Source organism: Coturnix japonica, chromosome 2 (assembly GCF_054131305.1).
Source record: "Coturnix japonica strain WE chromosome 2, WE-NBRP24, whole genome shotgun sequence".
NCBI lineage: Eukaryota > Metazoa > Chordata > Aves > Galliformes > Phasianidae > Coturnix > Coturnix japonica.
In genome coordinates, this window is record NC_140664.1 from 30,696,140 (window position 1) to 30,724,077 (window position 27,938).

Consider the following 27,938-nt stretch of genomic DNA (forward strand, 5'->3'; position numbering starts at 1 on the left):
TTGAATTCTGGGGTTATGTTTAGGACAAATGGTCTGGTCTGTATGAAAAACAAAAAATTATTTGTTGGAAATATATGGCTAATACATCTGCAGATCCTACTTGAATATTCATCAGTGTTATTGTGCCTATATGCCCATGCACGATGATGTAGATTTCATAGGGAAATCTTGCATATGTTGGGTACTTAATAATTCCTCTTGAATCCGTAGGTTCATGGTAGCATTCTATGAACATGCTTCTTGTTCATATTAATTAATTAATTAACTGATTATATTAATATATTAATTCTTTCTGATTTTCAGGTTAAGAATAAAATGACAAAAGAACAATATATTAAAATGAATAGAGGGATCAATGACAGTAAAGATCTCCCTGAAGAATATCTGTCTGCTATCTATAATGAGATAGCTGGAAAGAAGATTTCAATGAAAGAAACAAAAGAATTAACAATACCTACAAAATCCAGTAAGCAAAGTAAGTGACTGCATTTAGCATTGGCTTTTCAGTGTCCTGTAACTATATCTCCTATTTAAAATGAGAGAGCAATGGAATCAGTATGATTTATATAACTCAGTAATAGACTTACATAACTCATGTCATGTTCTTTTACTTGACATAAATGCATGCTGTTATCTTCAAATGTGTGTTAAATGCAACTGTTTATTTTCACTTCCCTGTGTTACTGAATTTCTGGTTTTTAGTGCGTTTTGTGTGCTGAATTCATATGGGTTTTGTTGCTGACCATCAACAGGGGGAGATACATATGAGGGCTTCATGAAATAGGAGTATTGTCAGATAGGCATGGTACAGAACAAACACAGTAGTAATACCTTCTGATTTTGGGCTAAGCATTGTGCTGGTTTTTTATTGTTATTTTTTTTTCCTGCAATAAGCAGACTTCTTCAAAAAGTTTTTCATTATTTCATATTCAGGGCCCTAGATGCTTTTCACATCATCTTTCCTTCTCTCTAATATCAGAATGACTTCCTTGTGGTTTACACCATATGAAAATGCAGAAGTTACTCATTCTAGCTGTTAGACAGAGACTATTCAGAGAGATTGTTTTATTCCTAATGTAGACAAATTTGTATATGCTTAAGCAGAAGTCCTAGTTTAGTCTTTTGAAGAGATTGCTTGCAGGAAATTTTATCTGGAAAAAGCACCCATCCGATTTTCAATAATCAGTTAATTTTTTATTTTAATTTTTAAAAAGCTGCATATGTTTGGCTTCAGTTTGCTTTTCTTGATAAGACAGGCGTTCCACTACTGAAATAAAAAGGTGGAAAAGTAGTTCTCTAAAAAAAAGATGTCCTTGTACTTGTGTTGTTTGCTGTGGTGATGGCTTGCTATGAAACTTCCATACATTATGAAGTTAGCTTAGTGGATATGATTTTTATGTTGTCAGTTGAGGTGATAGAGAAGGAATGTTTTTTTTATGCAAATACAGTCAAAATTAGGTTACATTTCACACATAAACTTGTCTTAAATTATATCAATATTCTGCCTTGCTGATGCATTAACTTAATGACACTTTTCATGGGTGGACAGGACAAGGGGGAATGGTTTTAAACTAAGACAGGAAGGTTAAGGTTAGATATTAGGAGGAAGTTTTTCACACAGAGGATGGTGTCACACTGGAACAAGTTGCCCAAGGAGGTTGTGGATGCCCCATCCCTGCAGGCATTCAAGGCCAGGCTGGATGTGGCTCTGGGCAGCCTGGTCTGGTGGTTGGCGACCCTGCACATAGCAGGGTCATTGTAGTCCTTTTCGACCCAGGACATGATTCTGTGATTCTGTGGTAACTTTGGAGAATAACAAGAATACCAAAAAACCCACCCAAATTGAAGTATGGAATTTGATGGATAGTTTCTAAAATTCTGTTACTGCTGAAGATGCCCCTGGTATAGATGTACGAATGTAAAAAGAGTTAAAAATGTGCTTGCAGGTGTTGCCAGTGAAAAGCAGAGAAGGCTTCTGTATAATCTGGAAATGGAACAAATGGCTAAGACAGCTAAAGCTCTAATGGAGGCAGTGAGTCATGTTCAGGCACCGTTTACCAGTGCAACACACCTGGAGCATGTGAGACCCATGTTTAAGGTGAGCTACATTTTTAGATACTTTATGTAAATATTGTAGTTTCTTCTTCATACAAAAAGCTGACAGACAGAATTTGCTGAAAATACTGAGGTATGTATCTGCTGTGTTTTGATTCTTTTCTAAGTTATTTAACATGTAAAGGAAAGAACTGACTTTCAGTTCTTCTGTTTACACTGGGATTTGAGGATTTTGTGTGCCTTGATACAGTGGAGAAATTAGGAGGGGTGTTGAGGGAAACAGAAGTGTGAAGAGTAGTTAAGAACTTGAAATAATGGAATTTAAATAATTTTACTTGAAATAATGGAATCATTCCCTCCTGATGTTCTCTGTTTCAAATGATTATTTCAGAGGGATTTAAGTGGTTGTCTAGTTTGGTTGCAGGTATCTAGACCTGTATTAAACTTGGATGGTTTTTATTTTAGGTTTTTATTTTATTTTATTTGTTTGCTTTTAAAACTTGTATTATTCTAAACAGCATTCCTTATCATTGTGTAGATGCAAAGTTATCTGCAACCCAAATTGCTTTTCCCATACCAGTGACTCAGTTTTGTAGTTAGAAAATATGCTCAATAGCTTACTGTGTCGAAGAATGCTAGTGGATATAATTTTGGGCCACTAATTCATTTTGGTAAACTGATGCTGAAAGAGATTGTTGTGCTCCTTCTGTGTGCACTCATTAGCTGCCCTTGTCCCAGGTGCTCGTATGACCCCTTTGTGAACTGCTACAGGGAGTTAAATTCTCAGAAGACTATCCTGAAAAGAGACAAATAGTTCCCTGATGCAGTGTGCTATGGGGTCAAATTAACCTTTAGGCCCTGGTTAGGGAGGGAATGAGGATGTAGCTGTGGAACTGCTGTCTGTGAGGCAAAATTCTGAGTTGTTTATCACCAGTATTAATAATTGGTAAGTAGGTCATTACTCCATAATCACCAGTATTAATAATTGGTAAGTAGGTCATTACTCCATACAGAATAATGCAGAATGAAGCCCTTGATTAAGATCTAGTTTCAGACATGACTTAGCAGAGATGTACTGTATGCTATTTCTCTTTACAGTCTTCTTAAAGGCTGGCATGAAAGAACTTGCATACATGCATGTAAAAAAGCCATAGATTTTTTGTTTCCCATTTGCACTACCAGCCTTCCTGATCTGACATCCCTAAACTTTTATATCTGAGAAGTTCATTTGTAAAATCGCTATTTATTTTATTATTTTTTTTTTCAAAGAGCAAAATATAAACCATCTGGGAAGCACCCTGAATATCTTCTGTGAATTTATTAAGAGAAATTTTCTTGTCATCAGCTAATTAAAGAACTGATGACAATGCTGTATCTATAGGAGAGAGATGTCTTGCCAAACATGAGGTATAGAAGTTAGTAGTGCTTAATCTCCTGTGGTTTTTTTTAGACTTTATTATTTATATTTCAACAAACATTCTAAATTTCTAGTTATCTCCTTCACCCATTGATGGTACAGTAAAGCTTATCACATCTGCATAGGTGCCGAATTGTTTAAATCAGAACAGTAGGACACTTTATGCAACCATCTAAGCTCTCCAAAATGGAAAGTATGTTTAAGTGATGAATTTTCACCTTTCGTGACAAAAGTCTGCTATAAATGTCAGCATAAATGTAGTTATAAAACATAACATAATGATCTCTAGATGGTTCATAACATAGGAAAGTATTTCAGTTTTGCAATATTTCACACTGGTTCTGGTTGCATTAATGAAAATTCAAATAAAAGGAAGTGAGGAAAAAAGAAAAAGTCATACTGCACTTCTGTAGTGTGCAGTAGGGAATTACGTCCTGGATCAGGGAGCTCATATGAATTTTTTAACAATCTCCCAGGGGTGTGTTTTGATGTGTGCAAGTTTTAAGCAGTTTATCAAGGTAATGCTCTTGGAATTACCAGCTCAAATGAAACCAGAACTCTGTGATGAATCATTTTCACTTGAAATTGTGTGAAGTCTGTTGCTGCCTGCTGTGGCCGTTGATTCTGTCTTGCATCTGCGGTGTCTTGGGGTAATTATTGCTAAAATTATTCTTGATACCCCATGGTTTCCTGTTCATAACCACATGTAGTTAAGTCAGAATCCTTTGCATCCTCAGATCCCTTTTTCTTCATGTCTGAGAGGGAACTTAAGCCACAAGGACAAAAGCATGTGGATTCTCCTGCCATAGCATCTAAGCTGAGCATAGTATACTTACAGTCCCACACAAGGCATGAGGAAACAGTGGGCTTGTATACAGCCTTTTACTGTCTTAGAGTAATTGTAGCTGAATTAATAAAATACATTGTCTTATGCACTACTTTTTAAACTTTTCTTTAAACCAGGACGAATGTGACTTACTGAATTACATAGCTTTCTTTGCAATGAAACACACTGTATGCTGAAGAGCTGAACATACCTGCTCTTGTCATAATTATTGGCTCTACTTTTATTCCTTGTTCCGTGAAGTATTCATGTAGAACACATAGGTTGTCTAGGGAGTACCAGAACTGTAATAGACATTTAATTGACGTAACTTTGGGGATAGGTTTTTTTAATCTATCTGAAGTTGACTTTTTTTGTTGGTCGCTGTGACAAAGTGCTTCTCTGTGGGAATGCTTGTCTGTATTACTTCTATTTTTTGTCCTCTGGTTTCTCTCATAACTTCTTCCGTTTTACAGAAGGCAACTTCAAGGTTTATTATGACATGAGGACTGAATTTAAGCTTCAGCAAGGTGTTGAAAATGTAACATTTGTTCTCTTCAAATACTAGAAGTTGTTAATGTTGCGTTTATTTTGCATATGTTCCAGTTGGCATGGACACCTTTCCTAGCTGCATTCAGTGTGGGGCTACAGGACTGTGATGACACAGAAGTTGCATCTCTTTGTTTGGAGGGTATACGGTGTGCTATCAGGATTGCTTGCATTTTCAATATACAGGTAAAATAATAAACGTTAAAATTAAGCTAGAGACAATACTTTAAGTAGCAGCATAATGTTAGTATTATTCTAAAACCCCTTGTTGCTGAAGCTACACACTGTTGATTCCTAGAGGCTGCTAACTTCTGCATTTACTACAGTCTTATAGCAGCTGATCTTTAAGGGTTCCTTCCAACAGAAATCTTTCTATTGTATTTGACTGAGAGTGTTTTAAATAAAGTAACATCTTTCCTTTTGTTCTGTGGTAAATGCTGTCATGGTGGACTGTATTTTTGTTTCCCCATAAGTACTTTCCATCAAAGTACTTTTTGTCCAGCTTATTTTTTAGTGTATGTGATATTATGTAAAGTACATCTCTCTAGGCTGTTCCATAAGAAAAATAATATTTCTGTGAACTGTGTTTGAAATACTGTTCTCAAATACAGAGACATAATACTAAATTGAGACTTTAATAATTGGGTACTATTTTAACCTTAACAACAATGAAAATATTTTTCCTGACATAAATGCATAAAAATGTATTTTGCATTAAGTGCCTTGCCGAGAGTTCCAGACTTTTTGTCTCTAGAGGACAGTAATTCTGATTAAATGTGAGGCTTGTTGCTTGGTTTTGGTTTTTGCTTTTCATTTTAAAATCATAGGTAGTAAACATACTAAATGACAGACTAGTATGCCATAAGCGCACTGTATGGATAAATGAAGAAAGGTGTAATCCAAATTAATGCATTATTTCTTGTTTACAATTAAAAACCAAAACAGTTCCCCCCTCCCCCCCCCCCCAAAAAAAAAAGGGGGGAAATTATATGACTAACTTAAATCTGAACTGTTGAATGTGATATGAACTCTGTTACCTCTCTTCTTTCACTCTGATACAGTAAATTAGTAAACTTTCTAGAACTAATGTGGTAAGGCACATTAGGAGTTCTCATACAGCTACTTGGTCTAGTGGGTGGCGACCCAGCACATAACAGGGGGGTTGAAACTAGATGATCATTGAGGTCCTTTTCAACCCAGGCCATTCTGTGATTCTATGATTTCTCCCTGTCTTTTCATTTTTCTTCTTTATTATCCTGAACTGAACAGATGTAAATTTGATTAACAAAGCCTTCCTTGAAGCCTACAGCTGTGCAAAGAAATTCACTTTTCTGTTATTTTTGTTTCTAAATTGCAAACATGGAACTGCTGCATATATTGGTTTCAGCAGCTGCAGAGGTTCACTCCCTGTCCTGCTGTGGTCTGTCCTTACTGGGGACAGCAAGCACATATTTGCTTCAAGATCCCAATGTTCCAAGAACATAGCAGAAGCAGTTGTACCTTTCCATTGGCTTGTTACAAACTTCACTGAACTAGAGGTGTTTCCAAAGAAACACTTCTCATTTGCTGGAACTTAATGTTTTCTGTTTATTTCAACTCAGAACTGATGTTCCTTTCTATTTTTCTGTGGGAATTCTGTTTTGTTGTTACTGTTCAAAGAAGTACTGGTTTGTTGATGACTTCAGTATGGTACCTTACACAGGGTCCTGTTGTGGTAAAAACGTTGTCCGACTTCAGGTGCCAGAGAGTTGTGGTGGTTTGAAGGAGTCTGGCAGATCTGTGCTTCTGCTAACTTAAGGATCCTTACTGTTGGAAGCAGATTTTTCTTGTGCCCTTGATCGATGCTGGTGAATAAACATACAGAAGTTTAGATCAGTCTCACAACAGTTAATCATTACTTCACACGCCCAGAGAGGCAATGAAGGGAGCCAGACACTTAGTTTTAATTGTGTAAGCACACAATAGAGTTTAAGCTGTGTGTGCTCACCTCTAACCACAGTCAAACCTCTCTAAAGGTTCTGTTTTCATTACTTACACTGTTAACCTCAACCTGCCACATTCTGGATTTTTTCCTTAAGCAGTTGGTACAAGATGTGCATATAAAGGATATGTGCAGTTCACTTAACTCATCTGTTTTAATTTCTGTTTGATAGATGTGTGGCTTAGTTTTTCTCTTTGAATTTGATGGCTTAGAAAAAGGATCAGAAAAGGAAGGGATATGTGTGTGGAGCAGAGTAGGAAGGGAGAGGTAAAAATACATCCCTTTTTCAGAAGATAGTTGTAGACTCCAGAACTTATTCACTTACTACCACACAGCTTACACCTTTGGTGTGTATAGCACCAATTCTGCAGATGCTTTTTAGTCTCTGTTGCAAAAAAAAATAATAAATAAAAATTGTAAAAGTTGGGAGAATCTTTTAAGGCAGCGTTTTGAGAAAAGGTCCAGGCGCAGCGAAAGAATCACAGAATTGTCAAGGTTGGAAAAGACCTAGAAGACCATCCAGACCAACCATTACCAATACTTCCCAGCTAAATCATATCCCTCAACACAACATCCAAACGTTTCTTGAGCACCCCCATGGTCGGTGACTCCACCACCTCCCTGGGCAGTGCATTCCAGTGCCTCACCACCCTTTCCGAAAAGTAATATTTCCTAATGTCCAGCCTGAATCTCCCCTGGCGCAGCTTGAAACCATTCCCTCTAGTTCTATCACTGTCTACACGAGAGAAAAGGCCAACCCCCAGCTCACTACAACCTCCCTTCAGGAAGTTATAGAGAGCAATAAGGTTTCCCCTGAGCCTCCTCTTCTCCAGGCTGAACAATCCTAGCTCCCTCAGCCTCTCCTCATAATAAGGCCTGTGCTCCAGACCCCTCACCAGCTTCATAGCCCTCTTCTGAACACGTTCCAAGGCCTCAAATGCTAAAAGCTTAGCTATGAAGCTGTGTTTCTTCTGAAACAGCATCCTGCTTCGGGGAGGGGAAGGGGGGGGGGGGAATTGACCCTGAAACAAACAGACTTAGAAAGCTAATAACCTTTGTGTCCCTCATGTTCTGTGCTGTCACACATGGTACTTGAGTGCTCCTGAGTAGAGGGATCCTGACTTTATCCTGTAGCTTACTACAGAAGAATTGGTGAGACTTCTGTTCTGTAAAATGCAGTATTAAAAAAAGAGAAAGGTAAATTTTATAGTTGTTAAAATTACGTATTGTGCTAAAAACAGGAAACTGAGAAAATGCAAAGAAAATCTTTTTTCTCTCCTTTGTAGCTTGAAAGAGATGCCTACGTCCAAGCATTAGCAAGATTTACGTTACTTACAGTGAGTTCTGGGATTACTGAAATGAAGCAGAAGAATATTGACACAATTAAAACTCTCATCACAGTGGCTCATACAGATGGAAACTATTTAGGAAATTCCTGGCATGAGGTACCAAAGTTAATGTTTTTGAGCTGTAAGAATGCTTACTGAGTTTGGATGTACTTGTGTGCTCAATTGTGCATAAATACAGTGTTCTATGGTAAAGTGTCACATATATATTTTCACACATACATTACATAGAATCGCTTATTCTGCAGCCAGCTGAAGTAGCAAAACATGTCCAACTCTGAGAGAAAATTGCAAGAGACTAATGCTGTAATATTCAAATTACTTATCATTTTTATCTTGAGGAGCAAGAATACTTGCCTGACCTTGAACACTTGGAGAAAAAAAAAAGATCAATTTATAAATATCTGCCTTCAGGTTTTTGTTTTTGCTATTTTAAACTACTTTTTGTTGCTAACTAATTCCTTTTCTCTCTGTACTAGATTCTGAAATGCATCAGTCAACTTGAACTGGCACAGCTAATAGGAACTGGAGTTAAACCTCGTTACATCTCAGGGACAGTGCGTGGCAGGGAAGGTTCTTTTACAGGAACAAAAGATCAGGCACCTGATGAATTTGTGGGGCTAGGGCTGGGTAAGTAATGCAGATACTGAGTTATTTCATATGCAGGCACACATCAGTTTGCACCTTGCTTTCATTATTGGCAACTGTCAGATTCAGAGATCTGCTTGTGAGTGGTCATTCTGGAATGATGTCTACATGTGTATCTTGTGCTTTGAGTAGACATCTCTGGAATATTTGTTTTGCTCTGTGAACTATTATCACTGGGATGGGAAAGTAGGAAATGTAAGGAAATTATACTTTATTTCTCTTTAAAATAAAGCTGATCAAGTAAGAATGCATTGCTGATAGTATGACCAGATTAAATAGTAATCCAGAGTTAGCACACTAAGTATTGTACCATGTATGAGTAAGGTTGTAGAGTATGGAAATACTGAGGCTGTATACCTCCATTAGACTGTTAGGAATGTTCATTTTCAAGATGTTGCTGGTTATCTCCTGCTTTGTGAGTGACTTTATCTACAGTCCATAAAAACCTTTGTTTTCCCTCAAGCTTTCTGGTTCTTGCAGTGTTCTTTCAGAATAGTAATGATTGTTTTACTAGTTAACCTGACTTTAGCCCTCAGCTCATCCTCGTTATCCAGCTTTGTGTCTTCTTCCTGCAGTTATTAAACTCTGCAGTCAGTCCTTTTCTTTCCACCGTGCTCTGCCTTGGCCTGCCTCACCTTGCCAAGATTTTCTGAAGGGAAACCTTATCCCTGGAAATCACTGCATCTGCCAACATCTTGTTTACTGTGCTCTCTGCCCTCATCATTAGTATCCTGCGCTTCGGTGTTCCCTAATGACCTATCCAGCTTTGCTTTTTCCAAGTACTGAGAGTATATCTACAGTGATAGGCTCTTAAAAAATTTTAAGTCATAACAGCTCAAGAATGTAAACTGTAGTCAGGTGTCTCTAAATCATACTTGCTTGTCATTGGTGTAGATGTAGCTCATAAACATTTTTTTTTCCGTCAACTATATTTCTAAGAAACATAATGTATGCCCAAATACATAAAAATGTTTCTGCCCAAATTGAATTTCTGGGATGCTTGTTACTGCACACATATGGAAATTTAACTATTTTCTCTTAATAATATGATTTTAATCTTACTGGAAGATGTTCAGCTCACTGGAATTTAGTTTTAATATGCTGAGCGACTCTTCTGACAGGGCCCCTTTCTTGACTTTTCTGGGTTTTTTTTCCACTCTTCTTGGCAAATTGTGTAGCAGACATTTTTTTTTCTGTGGTGACTTTTGGAAATGCAGCTTTCTAGCCATCTATCCATATACCTATATTCTTTGAAGAACCCGTAACGTATATGCCCATGTATATAGCCGTACACTTTCCAGGGAAGTAAGTGAAGCTGCAGCCTGATGTCACATAAGGCTCATTTTTCAAACTAGTGTCCAAAAAATTTCTGTTTGCAAAGTTGTAAGACAAAAGTGAGTAAGCTGTAGCCTAAGTGTGGCTTTTAGGTAACTGAAAGTCCTCCTTGGGCAATGTGAACTTAAGGAATTGATTTTTCTTAAGGCAAAATTATGTAAGTGACTATGTTTCCTTGTAAAAGATCTCATAAATGTTGGAATAGAAATGCATATTTTAAAAATAATAATAATAATTAATCAGCTGCCTGTGGAGGCTTTACAGCATTGATCATAAATCCTGTGGTCATAACAAGTTCTTGTGTAAACTGACAGAATTGGTTGGGATTGTTTGAGTTTGGAATACCTTTCCCAGTTCACCTCACACACAGAGCAGTATATTTCTTAGCTGATACGTTACCTGTATTCAAACCAGTACAGCTTGGCAGTTGATCTGTATACTTAGAATAAAAGTTTTAATCAACTCCAGCAGTATTACTAGTTGTTGAAATACTAGTAGGAGGTTGTGTATATGTGTGCCTGCAGTAAAGTTATTCAGAGTCCTAGAAAAGTTCTTCAATTGGGCCTATTTAGCTGGATCTGATGGCCATCATCGCAAGCCTCCAGCTGCAGAGCACAGCAAGATTAAATGGCGGGCTTTGGGGAGGCAGTCTGAAATGTAAAAATTTTTCTGTCCCTGAAAAGCTGAAAACAGAGTCACTGCTCTTTGAATCTTCTGTTCTCCCTTATCCAACTGATAGGCTGCTTAAGAGAAAAAGTTTGCATATAGTGTAGGTAGAATTACCCAGTGTGATTATAAGATTGTTGGTTTGTTTGTTTTTTCCTGATATTGGGGAGAATAGAAGTTACAGGAAACTTGATATACTTACTTGCTGAAGATAGCATTTTAATATGAGCTTTTGTTGTTTACAGTTTGTGTCTTCCAGAGTGGTATCTTTTTTTCCTCACTGTTGTTAGGTGATAATTTTGCTGTACTTGAGATATACCTGTGAGATGGAGTTTTAATGGGAGTTCTTCTCTATGAATGATTAATAAGAAACCTGACAGGGTGGATTTACTTGCTGCTAATAGAGTGAGAGATGTTCAGATTTGTGCAGTATTCTCTGTCCTAGTTTATTTCTTTTCAGTAGCAGAACAACCAAGGATCCATTTAAAGATGGATAAAAAAGATGGTTCTTGGGTTTTTTATTCTTTTTTTGTGCTTGTATTCATCTAAAGGTTCAAAGTGTGGACTGTTTAATGTGACTAATGAACTTATATATGGATAGAGAATCTTAGGAAAATTATGCAGCAGTTGACTGGAATGTCCACTCTTGCATGGGAAAGCAATTATATACTTATTGTAAATTAAAAATAATAACACTGTGGTGACGTGACTTCTCTTTCTTCCCTGCCATTTCTGTGTTGCCTGTCATCCACTTTCACATCTTGTTTACTGGAGTTGGTGGAAACGTGGATTGGAAGCAGATAGCAAGTATTCAAGAGTCCATTGGTGAAACTAGCTCCCAAAGCGTTGTCGTTGCTGTAGACAGGTACTGTATTACATTTATTCTTCCCATCTCAGGGTTCCTTTTTTTTAAAAAATAATACTTGAATTCAGTAGTCAGATAATGGAAGTTATTAATTTACCATAGGTTTCCCATGGAAGGTGCTACAAAGATATTACCATGTGGGGGTGCTTTGGGGTTTTACACATTTTTCTTAAAAAGAGCAGGTTTTTTTGTTAGTTTTTGCAAGAAGGAATAAAGATCAGGCAGAAAGTCTGTTTTGCTGATGTAAAATTATTACTGGGCATTTGCAGAATGGAGACTGCTGTACTGCCTGGTGAATTTTGATTTGCTATACGCAGTAATAAATAGCAAATCTTATTTTGCCTTCGTACAGGGAGCATTATTGATAGATAGATCCCCTTCCTCTTAAATGTGGTTACCGATTTCTTGCTTTTCTTCTGAGTGTGTAGGTGCTGTCCGTTACTATCAGCACTGTTATTTCAGTGTTGCCTTCTGTGAATCATATTTATATTAACTGTTTTGATGAGACATAGTGCACATCATCAAAACTCCTTGTTTACTGATCTGACTGAGCTCTTAATGGATCTATCTATCTCAGTGTATGAGAAATCAGAAAGTATCATTTTCTAAATGGTTGTCAAAATTGACAGCCCTGTAACGATGCGGTGTTCTGAAGGCTTACAGGCTTTCTGTGATTGAGTATAGCAGCAAGATCGATGTCAGTTCAGTGAAAGTTGCCTTGCAGTAAAATCACATTTTGCTACCTGGAGGGGCTTAATGTCAAACGCGCAATAGCTCTGTAGGTTTGCAATGTTTCTCCCCACTTCATAAATGAAAAGCGTTTCAAGTATCTATTTGTCATGGCAAGTAGGAATCATGCAGTCTGGAGAAGGCTGTCTTATCCATTTGAAGGAGGCCTGCATAGTTTATAAAGATGCTGATGTTATTCATCTGTCAGCGTCAGGGAGCAGATAGAATTAGAAACAGCGTTCATTGCCATGTCTCCATGTATTGTGTAGAGCAGTTTTTAAATATTAGAAGTAATTGAAATATTCCTGCTTTTATTTTCACAGCTCAGTCTTTTATCACAGTTTTTAATATGGAATAAATAATATTGGGTGGGTTATAAAGGCTTGAGTACATGGTTAATAGATATTCTTTTTAAGACATTGTAATAACATCTTAATCTTTACTCTGCAGAATATTTACAGGATCTACAAGATTGGATGGAAATGCTATTGGTAGGTTTTATATTTCATGTTCTATATATATATGCATATATATGTATATTTTTTTTGTGTGTGTGTGAATTTGGATTAATGCTGTATTAATATCTGTGGTCATTTAACAGTGGATTTCGTTCGTTGGCTTTGTGCTGTATCTATGGATGAACTGCTGTCTGCTACTCACCCTCGAATGTTCAGCCTGCAGAAGATAGTAGAGATTTCTTACTACAACATGGGTCGGATTAGGCTACAGTGGTCTAGAATCTGGGAAGTTATTGGAGATCACTTTAATAAGGTATCTGTGTAATTGGTATGCTGCTTGATTTATTGATACAAATTGTATTTAGAGATTTGCTGGAAACATTCTCATCTGAATTAGATTGATTTTCTGTCATTCTCTGTAAGTAGTTTAAAACATCAAAAAATGTAAAGCTTGAAAAATGTATAAGGCAAAAGTTCACAGTATAATAAATGCAAATCAGGGGCACACACATCAAGTTATTTATCACAATCTGAGTCTTGAACTAGCTTCTTTTAGTTGCATGTTCTACGTGCTTGGGTGTTTTATGAGGCTAGGGATAGATAAGAGGCTGTTTTCTGCTCCAGTCTGTTTTTAAGTGAAGATTTTCACATTTTGGATACAGCTTGTGTGAGTCTTCACACACAGCTTATTTGTTTTGAGCAAGTTTAAATGCAAGGATGTGTAATGTAGAATATGGTTGAAATTGGTTAGGAATGAATGAATGAATTAGTGATTGTTGTTTTACAGAATTGGCTACAGTTAAATTTTCTTAGTTTTCCAGTACTGCTCCATTGTCCATGACCAAATGTAAAGGTGGCTTGAGCTGAATCCATAAGAAATGTGATCCCAACTTACTTTAATTACTATTCTGTGTTGTCAGGTTGGCTGCAATCCCAATGAAGATGTAGCTATTTTTGCTGTAGACTCATTAAGGCAGTTATCAATGAAGTTCTTGGAAAAAGGAGAACTTGCTAATTTCCGATTTCAGAAGGACTTCCTAAGACCATTTGAACATATAATGAAGAGAAACAGGTAATGGCTTACAATTAACTCAGTCCCTTGGGATGGTAAGCACCAACTTTTGCAATTTATGTTTCAGATTGCCTCCTAAAAATCAGTTGCTGAAGAACTATTATATCCTAATTGGTTAATTTAGTTTAAATAATTACCATTTATCATCTTCATTCAGGTCTCCTACTATTCGAGACATGGTTGTCCGGTGCATTGCGCAGATGGTGAATTCCCAAGCTGCCAACATCCGTTCTGGTTGGAAGAATATTTTTTCAGTTTTTCATTTGGCTGCCTCAGATCAGGATGAAAGTATAGTGGAACTTGCATTCCAGACTACAGGACACATTGTCAGTGAGTATGGATGATGATCAGACATCATGAAGTGGGCTGTGACTCTGGAGGCTGAGGAGCTTTGTTTTGCTGCTGGTTCAACCGCACGCATAATAAAGCTCACTGATTGCTTTAGGAAATCATATTGTTTTATGTTGTACAAACAATCCTCTGGTAAGACGCAATCTGATGTAATTCAGTCAGGTCGTTGTCATCTATCTTCCCTTTCCTTTTGAAACATTTGACTGCTTACAGTCTTCCATAGTAAAATCAGTCAAGCCTTAGATTGTTTTCGTTGATATGTACTTTTTCATTTTAGTGTAGCAATGTTCTATTATTTCCAGGGGGAAAATAGACACAACAATAAACTGGGTAGTCATTTTACTATTACGTTGTTTGCTTATCTTTCTCATTGTTACGTACCGCTCTGCTGAAATAGGTGGAACTGCTGGGTTTGGGCTTTTTTTTCCATTCTGATCTAGAGCTCAGACTTTCAATGCCAAAAAGGCTCTTATTCCATCTCAACGTCTGCAAATTCCTAAAACATTTTCAGCATTTCATTCTGAATGCACTCACTACTCCTTCAAAATTCCTTCTGTTTAAAAATTGAGACCAGAGGAACGTACTGCTGGGGGAAAATGAATCACATAGTTTTAGGTGGACTTCTGAAGCTCCAATCACAGATGTACTGTTAAGCAGTAATCCTATTGCACTCCTCTTATTTGCTTGTAAACTCCTTTAGACTAGGTGCTATCTCGATTTAGACATTTACTATCACAAGGTCATGTTTTTGAGTGATTATTTTTGTTGAGCATTGATGTTTTAGTTTTGTTCGGTAATCAAGGCTTTCACAACACCAGTCAATGATTGCTCTTGAGATTTCTATTACAAGTAGTTCATATTAGAATTAGTAGATTTTTGAAGCGTTACCTTTTTCTTCTGTTCACACCTTTTTTTTTCTCCCCCAGCAATTGTATTTGAAAAACACTTCCCAGCCACCATAGATTCGTTCCAGGATGCAGTAAAGTGCTTGTCTGAATTTGCCTGCAATGCAGCATTTCCAGATACGAGCATGGAAGCCATCCGCCTCATTCGCCACTGTGCAAAATACGTATCTGATAGACCTCAGGTATCACCTGCATTAATTAAATTGGGTTTTTTTAATGAACAGTGTTTTAATGAAGTGAAAGTGCTAATCTTATTGGCTTTGCTTCAAGTTTCAGAGATTAGTGAGAAACATACTTAATTCAGAAGGACTAGGAATATAGAATGCCATTTGTTTTAAGGTTATCAGCAAATTTCTCTGTCTTGCCTCTCATCTTCCTAGTTCATCTGTTGGCTTTCCTGAAATCTGCTGGAGATGCTTTGTTCTGAGAAATGTTAGTGTATAACGACACAAGCAGAAATGCTTGATCTCCTTATATTTTGGTAGTTCCTTACTTTCAGTGCTGTCTCTACAGAACAGAGTAAGAGGCTCAGAGCAAACAGCATGCAAATACTAATGTTTGAATCTATCATTTAGTTTATTTTTGAGTTTTCATAGTATGCTAAAGCATTACATCAAAAAACAGTTCACTTTCTCACTCACCTGAGGTATCAGGCTATAATACTACGGCAGCAGTATTAGCACAGCATTAGTATGATAGACCTTATTATTTCTAGTCCAGCTTGTATTTTGTGTGTGAAGAATTGTGCTGTCTCCATATAACACTGTGTTTGCTTCTAAAGGCCTTCAAGGAATATACCAGTGATGATATGAATGTAGCTCCTGAAGACAGAGTGTGGGTGAGAGGATGGTTCCCAATTCTGTTTGAGTTATCCTGTATCATCAATAGATGCAAATTAGATGTAAGAACCAGGTAACAATCAGTATTTGTAATTCAAATTCTAGAAGGCTTACTGTACGCTTTAAAAGTAGAAACAACTCTCTTAATAAATGTAACTAGTGTAAAATGACTCATGTATTTAATATGTGATATCACAATGGGAAGAGTAGACTTGTTAAAAACACCTTTATAGTAGATGCTGGAAGATAGAAATTCTGTCGTCATTTGTGAAATGTTTTATTCAAGCACATCCTCAGTGCTTATTTAGGATGAGTAACTAGAAAATCTTAAAGATTTAAAAGTTGATTTACTACTGAACTTGTAAATTATTTAAAACAGCCCGGCTTAACATTTGCCACTAGAGGATATGGAGACAGTTTATGCACAGAACATAGTAGTATGTAAAACTCAAATTTAACTTTGCTAATATATAGCAATCAAAGATTGTTTTGATGTGGAAGGTCAACTGTAAATTATCGATACACCTTTTTCTTCTTTTAACATGAGATGCTATGTTGGATTAATATCCAAATCGGTATTTTTCTGGTGGTAAAACTGCTCCTCTCAGTTCTTTTTTTAGTAAATTTAAATGTAGGATGTTAGATTCTGCGACATGCTAGTTACATATTCCATTTTATTATTTGACATATTTGACCTGGGTCACTCTTGTATCATATTTCTGGTGTTATTTTGACTAAAGAAATGTAAAATGCTCCATGGGATGTCTAGACTTTGTGTTAGTGGAACCCAAAAGCTAAATTCTGTTGGAATCTTCTTTGGTTTAGATGGTACTTGTGACTCCAGTTCTGGCTGCACTCATGCGTCTTCTGTGTCATACCTTGATGATTTACAAGCTCTTCTTACACAAAGATGTATTAATTGGTTGAGCATGGCAGAAACAGTTAAAAAAGCAAAGTTGTACTTCATACTCACGTAATACCTGCTTCTTTTCCTTGAATATTTCTTTCTTCCCCCTTACAAGACATGTTTCATTGGAGTTCTAATGCTGAATACATACTTCTTACCTAGAAATACTTGTTCCTTTGGTTTTGTGGTCTTTTGTATAGTTGTAATCCTATTTGAAATGACCACTACTGTCTCAATATTCCCTGTTTGAAATGTACTTTACAGTAACTGCTTTTAAAGTTAATTGTATTGTATTGATGTGACTGATGTATGCATTTACCAGGTCAATATACAATGTTCTTCCTAATATTTGAGTCTGCTGTTGCTACCCAGACATACCTGGTCTATTGCATGTCTTTTTACAGCTCTTAATATTATTCTCTCTTCATTTCAGGGGCTTAACAGTAATGTTTGAGATAATGAAGACATACGGCCATACGTACGAAAAACACTGGTGGCAGGATTTATTTCGTATTGTCTTCAGGATATTTGACAACATGAAACTGCCAGAACAGCAGACTGAGGTGAAAAACGAATTTACATAGAAAACATGTTCAGTAATAAGGCTTATCATCCCTTAAAAATTGCGCTGTTGACCTGTGTTTCTGCGTTCCTTACTGTATTAGAATTCTATTGGATTTATTGTCACTCTTCCCATATTTTTAAACCACGCATGTAAAAGGAGTAGTAGTTTACGCTACAGACAGTGGCAAGATAGTATAAAATGCAGTATATTTACAGTTTTTAAGAGCACATGATATTAGATATGATGCAACAAGTTTGTAATCAGGAGCGAAGTCACAATTAGGAGAAATCAGTTCTGCTTGTTCCAAACTTTCTGATGAGTAGAAGATACAAGACAGCAGTGCTTTTAATGGGCCCGTTTGACCCTGCAAGCGTATACTATCCAGATGATGAAACAGAAATTGGTAAACTATGTTCAAATTACTTGTCTTAGCAATGTCACCTGTTCAGGAAGCTTCATCTGACTACAGAAGCCCAACTCTCGCTTTCTAAATTCTTGTTATCTAGAAAATACTTAGAGACACGAGAAGCTTTGCTTGGTGTTAAACTATTGAGCTAGGGTGCATGCTGAGTTGGCTTTCCATCTCCGTAAGGATGAACACTTGTTAGTCCTTCAGCTTGGTCTCAAAGGATAGCTGTCTGTTTCCATAGTTTGTTTTAAACTTGGTAATTAGCAAAGCAAAAGTTGAGGGCTGCAAGTTTGGGGAGTCTGAGGTAGAAAGAAATGACATGTCAATGTAAAGCAATCCAGATTGAATATGTGTTTATATACCTGCAAGAAAATGTATCCTAAAAGCTTCATCTTAAACCAAGTTGTTACTTTTTTTTTCCTTTTAACCTTCTTAGAAAGCTGAATGGATGACGACTACTTGCAACCATGCACTTTATGCAATATGTGATGTGTTCACACAGTATCTGGAAGTACTCAGTGATGTTCTCCTGGATGATATATTTGCACAGCTCTACTGGTGTGTGCAGCAAGGTAGGACTGTACCAAATTATGTAAACCAATGCTGACATCTTACTGTGTTGAAAGCAAATAAACAAATGCCCTATTTTCCTTTTCCAGACAATGAACAACTGGCACGGTCTGGTACAAACTGTTTGGAGAATGTTGTCATCCTAAATGGAGAAAAGTTTACCCTAGAAATCTGGGATAAAACTTGCACTTGTATGCTGGACATCTTCAAAACTACAATTCCTCATGCGTAAGAGGACTGTTAATTCTTCACTTTGTAACATAGTTAAGCTGGATGGCAGTTACTGGTTTCAAACTGTTAGTTATCTGATTGCTGTTAGGTGCTGGATTTACTTTTATTGTGTTGTAAATTGTAAACTGTTAAAAACTAGAAAATATTGTATGGGAGATACAGTATCTGTGACTGTAGCTTTATTCAATACCAAACAGTGGCTCTTTTGGGAAGTACCATCTGCTTTTTTGGTCTTTCTTTTTAATAGAGAATGCAACCAGTGGGCAGGTTTTGCAATTTGTAATTACATTTTTTTTCCCCACAGTCTATTTTTCTTCAGAAAACACTAGATAGAATGCTGCAGTTACCTTACACATTTAAGTCTGTACGGTTGATGGGTAGCATCCATTGTATTTTTTTGGTTGGTTGGTTTTTTTGAACCAAAAAAAATCGTAAAAAAATCATTGCTTATACTTTGTAATGCTCCTTCCCTTTGTGATGATGTTCTGTGTGAGTTTTCTGAGAGTGAAGCTGTAGTATTCTAGGTTAACACATTACACATACACATCATAGAGCAGAGTAACAAGAAAACACTTCCAGCATTACCTGAGGCTTGATTTTCTTTTTTAGTTTTTGCTCCACCACTGATCTGAACTGGCATCCTGGCTTGTTATCAGGAATGGTGTGATGAGCAGGAATAGGGAAGAAGTAATTCTGCCCCTGTACTCAGCACTGATGAGGCCTTACCTCAAGTACTGTGTTCTCAGCACTGATGAGGCCTCACCTCGAGTACTGTGTTTATTTTTGGGTACCTCAGTACAGAAAGGAAAGGGAAGTGCTGGAGCAAGTTTAAACAAGGACAGCAAGGCTTGTGAAGTACTTGGAGAATGTGCCCTATGAGGAGAGACTGAAGGAACTGAGGCTGTTTAGTCTGGGGAAAAGGAGGCTGAGGGGAGACCTTCTTGCTCTCTTCAATACCTGAAAGGTTCTTTCAGCAAGAGCAAGGGTTGGTCTCTTCTCACTGGTGACAGGTGACAGGATAAGGGGAAATGGCCTCAAGTTGAGCCAGGGGAAGTTTAGGTTAGATGTAGGAAACACCTCTTCACCGAAAGGGTTGTTAAGCACTGGAATAGGCTCCCCAGGAAGTTGTTTGAGTCACCATCGCTGGATGTGTTTAAAAACTGTTTGGATGTGGTGCTCAGGGACATGATTTAGTGCAGGGTTGTTTGTTAGGTTAGTATGGTTACACTGTGGTTGGACTTGATGATCTTCAAGTTCTTTTCCAGTGTGAGTGGTTCTGTGATTCTATGAAACACTACTTATTTTCAAGCCTGATCACGTTGGGTTGCTACATTAGTGTTTGTTCTATGTCCGTGAGGTAGTTCTTAGCATTTGCTTCTGGGTAACGTGTAGTTCTGACCTGAAGAAACCTAAGTTAATCCATATGTAACTACCTCACCTACTTGCCTACATGAGTGGGTGTGAATTATTATTAACATAAAGCTGTAACATGGGGGGGTAGAAATCTGTGTGCATTTTGGTAACTGCCAAAATTAAAAATTGAAATCATATCTCTGGAAACAAAAATCCAATTAAATTAGCCCGAACTTTCTATGCTCCATAATTGGAAAGCAGGACATTTTCTAGCAGAAGAACATAGCTTCCCTTGCCACATAAGATCAAAGCATACGCTTCTGGGTACTATTATAGTTGCATAGTAGAAACTGCTTCACAGCAACATATGGGATATCCTAATCTTCAGATGTATTCAAAATCCTTGTGTTGCCTTTAGCGAGATGCTGGAGAAATAGGCGTCATTTCCTTCCACAGATTTCCATTTTTTTATATCACGTTTCTTAAAATCTTCCTAAACCTTCTATAGGAGCTTCCATTATGTTGTCCCTTCTTTTATTGCTGGGACCATCCTCATTTCTGTGGGGCTAAGTAAATCACGCTTGGATTTTATACACAAGTGTTCCCTTGAGCAGATGTAATCAGTCTTCATCCCTGTGGCTTTCTTTTTTTCTGAGCACTCACTGGGTGACGAAAAGCTACTTAAAAATACCTTCTTGTTCTTAAAGTCTTTTGCTGAAGCTGAAGCCTTAAAAAGCTGAATTTTTCATAGAGGGAAAAAAAAAAAAAAAAAAAAAGAAAAAAAAAAGGTGATAATGATGCACAGATATTTATTCATACTTTCAATGGAAACTTTGTGCCATTTTATTTTCTATTTCTTTCTGAGCCAAGTCTTGGCTTGCTGGCAGTAAGAAAGCCAGAGTGAATGCCCTTTTGTTCTGGTGAATTGGTTCCTAGCACAACTTGTGATGACCTGGCTGTGCGGACTCATTCTAATACCTCCCTTAGCAAATGGAATTTCAAGCCTAGTTTGATTTATTTTTAGCTGTCAAGACATTAACCTGTGATCCAGAATAATCTGCAGTTTGTGTCCTGGTAGCTTTCAAGAACCAGTTCAGTTATTTCCTCTACTTCATTGCCTCACTACATGCTTTAACTTTTGATTCTCTGTGATTAGTCTTATTTCAGTTGTATGGAGAGCAGTGATGTGTCAAACTAGGATCCTTAACACTTTTGGAAAGATCTCACTTCAGTGCAGACAGAAATGTTCATCAAGGGTTGCTTGATGCAGATTGAGGCCTTACTCCATAAATGCCTTTTAAATAGCTAGAGATACTAACAATGGCCAATAGCTTTAACTTACTTTCTAGCAGTGCATGTTGTAGACCAAACAATGATTTGCCCTCTTAAGTTATTTAACCTGATCTCCTTCAATTCTTGTCAGGCACAGCCAGCCTCCATAAACTATAGTTGATAAAACTTCTAAGGCACTGTGCTTAAGCCAGAGGCTGGAGACAGCAGCACGCTACAGGAAAATAGTAGGAGGGAGATCAGAAATACTGTCAGTGTCTTGTTGCCTCCTAACAGCAATCAAATGAAGTGGACATGTTGAATATTAAGTGGAAATACTTACTTTTAAGTGTGAACAGTACTATAATGCTGGAGAATAGCCCAGACAGAGAATGGCAAGAGGGTCTCCACTGCCTGCTGACCTGGCCTGGGGTGGGTAAATTCAGTCCGTGTTCTGAGAAAAACTTAAGGCAGTGAGAGAGAACATGGCTGGCTAATGGTAATAATGTACTGATATTCTGCCTAGAACAGAATCTCGTTGTCCATCAGAGGCAATCGGCCGAAATGCAGAAGTTAAAGAAAAAAGGAGACGACGCTGAATTTTTTCAATACATATGAAAGAACAAAATGTATACATTTTACTCCTTAAAAGAACAAAATGTATATATTTTACTCCCTAAAAGGGAAATGAGTTTATTAACTTACAGTGTTGTCTGTGTCCACTTCTTACGTTTTGCTTCCTTGAACTTAACTTTGAAAACAAACCAAGCACCTTAGTGGAGTGGTTTTCCTGCTAAAGTATTGGTTCTGAGTGTTATTTTATGCTTACTCATTTATTTATTTGTTGACTGGTTTTGCCCTTTCAAGGCTGCTGACTTGGAAGCCGGCCAGTGGGAGTTTTGGCCCTGCGTCGCCCTCTGATGCAAAAGAAAAACTGGTAAGCTGCTAAATAAATACTTTAAAAGCTTGCAGGAGTTCAGTACAAATGTGTCAGGTCCAGGGGAGGACCATGAAGACCATCATGGGGATGGAGCACCTCCCCTGCAAAGACAGGATGAGGGAGCTGGGCTTGTTCAGCCTGGAGAAGAGGAGGGTGTGGGGTGACCTGATTGAAGCCTTCCTAAGGGTGTAGGCTTAGCTCCTAAAAAGAGCTGACAGACAGGAGGGGAGGCAACTCTTTACAAGGATTGGTAATGGCAGGACAAGGGGAAATGATTTTAAGTTGGGGGGTCGGGGGGGGAAGATTTAGGTTGGATATCAAAGGGAAGTTCTTTACAAAGGGAGTGGTGAGGTGCTGGAACAGGCTGCCTAGAGAGGCTGTGGATGCCCCATCCATGCAGGTATTTAAGGCCAGGCTGGATGGGGCCCCAGGCAGCCTGGTCTAGTATTAAATGTGGAGGTTGGTGGCCCTGCCGGTGGCAGGGGGGTTGGAACTTGGTGGTCATTGGGTCCCTTCCAATGCAAGCTGTTCTGTGATTCTGTCATTTTAACCTTTGGCTGACATACAAAAAGAAATATCTAAAATACTGCTCATTGACTTGCTGTGTAAGAAGCACGCTGCTATTGATGATTAGCTCACAGAAGTTCTCTGGTAATAATTTCTGGGGCTTCTTTATAGGATACAATCTCCCAGAAGTCTGTAGATATTCATGATACTGTTCAACCAAGATCTTCAGATGGACGCCCACAACCCAGTGCAGTGCCTACGGGAAGTGAAGAAGTGAGCAAAGCCAGATCAACAGCAAGTGCGTGTTTCTGAGTGGTTTGGTATCCTGTATCAGTTCAGTCATGCTTAGCAGGTGATGTCTTTAGTTGTAGCTCCAACTGTAATTTAAGAAACATCACTTGGAAAAAAAATGGCCTGGATTACATTTTTGTCTCAGCTTTTAAGAATTAAGATAATACCGTAGTGTTGTAAGCTAAGCACCAATTTCTTTTCTGAAAGAATTTCCAGAACAGAAGTTATTTGCTGCCCTTCTGATCAAGTGCGTTGTACAACTGGAACTCATTCAGACTATCGACAACATTGTGTTCTTCCCTGCAACCAGCAAAAAAGAGGATGCAGAGAATCTAGCGGCAGCACAAGTAAGTGAAATGTACAGGTGCGTTCTCTCTTTAGCAGCTTCTTCTCAAGTGCATAAAGTTTCATGAACTCCTGGAACTTGGAATTTACAGCTTTTAGAAGTTCTAGAGAACATGCAGCAGACTGTTGAGATCTTTTACAGCTTGTGTACAATTGGGTTTGCTGTGCTTCTGTGGTACACTGTGGAGATGAGAATGTTTGTTGTTCAGAGATCTCTCCAACCTGGGATACAGGTGTGATTTTTCCTACAGTTTTAAGTACAGACACAGATGAGAACAGGGTAGGGTTGTGATGTCACAGGAGCTTAATGAAGGCAGTTGTCAGTTCTGACCTGAAATCTTCCTCTCCTTTTCCCCAAAAAGAGAGATGCGGTAGATTTTGATGTCCACGTGGATACACAAGATCAAGGGATGTATCGTTTTCTGACATCACAGCAGCTTTTCAAACTCCTCGATTGCCTGCTGGAATCTCACAGGTTTGCTAAGGCCTTCAATTCCAACAATGAACAAAGAACTGCTCTCTGGAAAGCGGGTGAGTCAGTCCGTCTCTGTGGAGAGAGGTTCTTCAAGAACGTGCTGCTGGGCTTTGAATTGATGAGGAAAAAAAGGTCTAAAAATACAGCGGTGCTGTAATTTTATAACCTTAGACACCCAGTTATACAGGTGCAAATGCCTTTTGAATTTCCAAAGATGTAATGGGCTGCATTTGGGTGTACACAGCTGCCACGTTAAATGCTGGCTGTAGGTGCAAAACTGCAGGTACAAAACAGCGTTAGGAGGGTTGTGGGGCTAGCAGGTCTCTTCTTGAAATACTTGGTGTTTTCCAGAACGGGTTGAAAATAGAATCTCTGTACCGAAGCAGTTCAGTCTATTCCTTGCACTGAAATTAGCATTATTAATCTATAAATACATAATATACGTTACAAAATAAGCACTTAGAAATATATATTTATATAAACATGTATTATTGCTGTCTGTATGTATTGTATGTTATATGTTAACGAATGTTAACTCTCTGTTATGCAGGGCACACTCAGGAGAGGTATGAAAATGAAACACACAAAACTCTAAATGAATTCTTTGAATTTCTTTAGGTTTTAAAGGCAAATCCAAGCCCAATCTTCTGAAACAGGAGACGAGCAGCCTTGCCTGTGGGTTACGCATTCTGTTCCGCATGTACATGGATGAGAGCCGAACCAGTGCATGGGAGGAAGTCCAGCAAAGGCTGCTAAAGTAAGGGCCATGTAGCAGAACCTGTTGCTGTTATCTCTGTTAAAGAGTGTGCTGGTTTGGGTTTGCTTGTTTATTTGCACATTGTTTTTTCATTGTTGAATATTAATTATAATCCACTCAGATTCACCTGAATGTTCTTAGTTTACAAAGTCCTTCAAGCCAGAGTTAGAACAACAGAGGGCTTCAAACTGTGCTGGAGAAAGAATGGAGGTATTTTAAGGTTTGATAGACCAAGGAGCAAAGATGAAAAACTCTGTTCTTGCATCAGCATGAGATTGTCTCCATTGTGTCATTCAGTCTTGTATTCCAGCACCCCTCAGAGAGCTCTTGGTACCATTTACGTAGGATGTGCAAACACTGCTATCACAGTTCATAATCCTGTTCAATACTGAGGTTTCTCAGAGTGATGTGGTGCTTTGCCGGGTCTCTGTGCTGTTTGTACAAAGCAAAGCTCGTCCTGCAGAGGAGCTCAAAGTACGATGTGAGTTACTGGTTTCTGTCTTCTCTCTCCAGTGTCTGCAGCGAGGCTCTGAGTTACTTCCTTACTCTCACATCCGAAAGCCATCGGGAGGCCTGGACTAATCTGCTGCTCTTATTTTTGACTAAAGTTCTGAAGATAAGTGATGAAAGGGTAGGTAATGGGAACGACTTGAAATCACAGAATCACAGAATTGTAGGGGTTGGAAGGGACCTCTAGAGATCATCGAGTCCAACCCCCCTGCCAAAGCAGGTTCCCTACACCACGTCACACAGGTAGGCGTCCAGGTGGGTCTTAAATATCTCCAGAGAAGGAGACTCCACCACCTCCCTGGGCAGCCTGTTCCAGTGCTCCGTCACCCTCACTGTAAAGAAGTTCTTCCACACATTCGTGCGGAACTTCCTATGCTGTATTTTCATCCCATTACCCCTAGTCCTGTCCCCACGCACTACTGAAAAGAGTCCAGCCTCGCCACTATGGCTCCCACACCTCAGGTATTTATAAATGCTGCATTAAATACCATTCCAGACCAGCAGCTCTTGGCACACAGCCACACACTTCGCTTTAGAGGTTCCTGCTGCTCTGTAGGGTTGTGTGTTGTGGAAATCTGTGTTGCGGCTGCACTCAGTGGTTACCAATGACTGCAGTGCCGAATGGGGGTACAGTGACTGCTAAACTGTCTGAGGATCTTTTAAAGATGCTAAAATCGTTTAGAAATGTGTTTTAGGTTGTTTTTATGCCTCTATTGCTGAGGAGAAGGGTTAGTGGCTGGTACTGCTTGGAAATAACTCCTGGTTTTGGTTCCCATGTTGCCTTGACCTTTCCCAAAGCAGTTCCAGATTAAATAGATCTGAATTTAGATCTCCCTCCATTTCTAGCAGAACTTGGCTGAAGTGTTAAGTGAGGGAGGCCAGCCCCTACCTCAGATGTAATGGATAAGGGCAAAATTCCTCCTGTTGAGGTGTAAGAGTTAGAGATATGCACGCAGCCAGTGAGCATCTGACAGCTGCCTTAGCCTTATCCCAGCACTGCCAGCTTCTGTTACAGTGATGCTTCAGCTTGTCACTGTGTAGATTTCTCACCTTGCCTTAGGAGAGCACTTGAAATCCTTCACTCGCAGCTCTCTGAGTTGTGCTGCTGCCTTATGGAATAACCTGCTCTGTTTGTTTGTTTTCTCCTCAGTTCAAGGCTCACGCCTCCTTCTACTACCCTCTCTTGTGTGAAATCATGCAGTTTGACCTTATCCCTGAACTCCGAGCTGTTCTGCGAAGGTTCTTCCTGCGGATCGGCGTGGTTTTTCAGATATCCCAACCAGCAGAGCACGAGGCTGCACTAGGCAAGCAGTAGCACGTAGTGACTGGGGATTGCTCCCTTCAAAGTGTAACTTCCTCAGCTAAATAAAAGGACCAGGGAGCGGAGCCGTTCTGTCTGGGCATCCATAGAAATGGTTTCTTTGTACGGCAGCGTTGTATCTAAGGATGAATGGTACAGATGCTTACACCTGTAATTAAGGCTTGCAACACTCCAGTCTCTTTATTTCCTGATGGGTTGTCTGTGGGTTTCTCTGCCCTGGCTGGTGCTGAGCACAGAGCCAGTTTTTAGCACAGTCCTCTCGTCAGCGTGGGCTGCGCCATCCTTTCCCATCCCAGGCAGCAGTAGAGCAACAGATGTTGGTGGCGGGTGTGGAAGGAGAACGTAGCCAAAGAACTCGGTATGTAAAGGTTTGAGCTTCTGCGAGTACAACTCAGGAGAGCTGTATTTTGAAGGATCAGATGTTTATAGTGAAAAGAAAAAGGAGATTATCGCTCATGGGAAAGGTTCATTAGCACCCGTGGCTGATATTCTAAGATTTTTTTGCACACTCAGGCTGACTGAGACGTCGGTAAATCATCCTCCTGTGAAAATGTACAGAGATGCAGGTCTGTAATATAAACTCTTTAACACTATACAGTTCTTCCTGAATCGTTTTCTTTCTGTGGTTTTGAGTTGTTGGAAACCCAGCGCACTCGGTTGTTCACCAGATGCACTACAGGTTTGGGGCTGTTGCGGGGGGGGCTGTGGTTTCTTTCTCCGGTTTTGTTGTAGCCCAGCAGTTGGTGTTGCTGACTTTGGTGGAGAGCAGAGGTTAGAGGTACCACGACTGACATAACTACCTGTAATATACTTGTCTTAGGGCTTCTCAGTATAACGAGCCATCAAAACGACGATCCTTCAAGGACTGGAACGCGAATCACCGCAAACAAGTCTAGGTTGTGTCTGCTGTCACCTGTTTTTTCGTTTGATGTAGATTTCACTCTGATGTACAGAATTTAACGTGGAATATATTCGAGTAACAAATCGGGCATGGCTTGGGGATGGTTCAATTTATTGGAGATGTATTCATACTGTGAATTGTGCTCTGATGGTTAACAGACGAGATTGTCAAAGCATTCTGTATTACAATGGATGTAGAAATTTTTTTCAGATGGACAAAATGTATATGGTACAGATATGTAAAGTTTTCTATGTAAAAAAAAATTCTGTACAACTTTCTGTACAATATTTGGTTCTCATCTGGCATAATCTAATCGGGTTATAGGTCAATAAAGTTTTTGAACTCTTTCATCAGTGCAATCAAAACCAGCCTAAGCCACAGCACTTGTTTTATACCTTCCTTTGCCAAAGCTCCACTGCTTGTAAGCAAGAGAGGATGGGGTTGTGCTGGAAGCTGTGGATGCTGCAGGAGAGTGGAGCTGCTCAGGGTTTCTCCTGCTTTGAAGAGGGACTGGGCAGCCCCTGCTTCACAGTATCACAGTCTCGTGC

The 27,938-nt window shown here is 38.8% G+C and overlaps 1 protein-coding gene across 3 annotated transcripts in view; it reads left to right on the top strand.

The window, feature by feature from the left end:
- The window catches only part of ARFGEF1 (ARF guanine nucleotide exchange factor 1), an 80,454-nt gene extending 52,699 nt beyond the window's left edge, over window positions 1-27,755 (top strand). For all 3 annotated transcript variants that reach the window (XM_085539456.1, XM_015855673.3, XM_085539457.1), the window contains 22 exons: window positions 304-475; window positions 1,947-2,098; window positions 4,902-5,030; window positions 8,112-8,270; window positions 8,651-8,801; window positions 11,595-11,685; window positions 12,865-12,905; window positions 13,016-13,185; window positions 13,793-13,944; window positions 14,102-14,274; window positions 15,222-15,382; window positions 15,982-16,112; window positions 17,380-17,509; window positions 18,357-18,492; window positions 18,580-18,718; window positions 22,211-22,280; window positions 22,962-23,088; window positions 23,289-23,428; window positions 23,789-23,957; window positions 24,520-24,658; window positions 25,172-25,289; window positions 26,319-27,755. In XM_085539456.1, coding sequence (XP_085395582.1) covers window positions 304-475; window positions 1,947-2,098; window positions 4,902-5,030; window positions 8,112-8,270; window positions 8,651-8,801; window positions 11,595-11,685; window positions 12,865-12,905; window positions 13,016-13,185; window positions 13,793-13,944; window positions 14,102-14,274; window positions 15,222-15,382; window positions 15,982-16,112; window positions 17,380-17,509; window positions 18,357-18,492; window positions 18,580-18,718; window positions 22,211-22,280; window positions 22,962-23,088; window positions 23,289-23,428; window positions 23,789-23,957; window positions 24,520-24,658; window positions 25,172-25,289; window positions 26,319-26,483 — 3,015 coding nt within the window. In that variant the 3' untranslated portion in view covers window positions 26,484-27,755. The remainder of the gene's footprint in view (window positions 1-303; window positions 476-1,946; window positions 2,099-4,901; window positions 5,031-8,111; window positions 8,271-8,650; window positions 8,802-11,594; window positions 11,686-12,864; window positions 12,906-13,015; window positions 13,186-13,792; window positions 13,945-14,101; window positions 14,275-15,221; window positions 15,383-15,981; window positions 16,113-17,379; window positions 17,510-18,356; window positions 18,493-18,579; window positions 18,719-22,210; window positions 22,281-22,961; window positions 23,089-23,288; window positions 23,429-23,788; window positions 23,958-24,519; window positions 24,659-25,171; window positions 25,290-26,318) is intronic.
- Window positions 27,756-27,938: the final 183 nt, after the last annotated feature.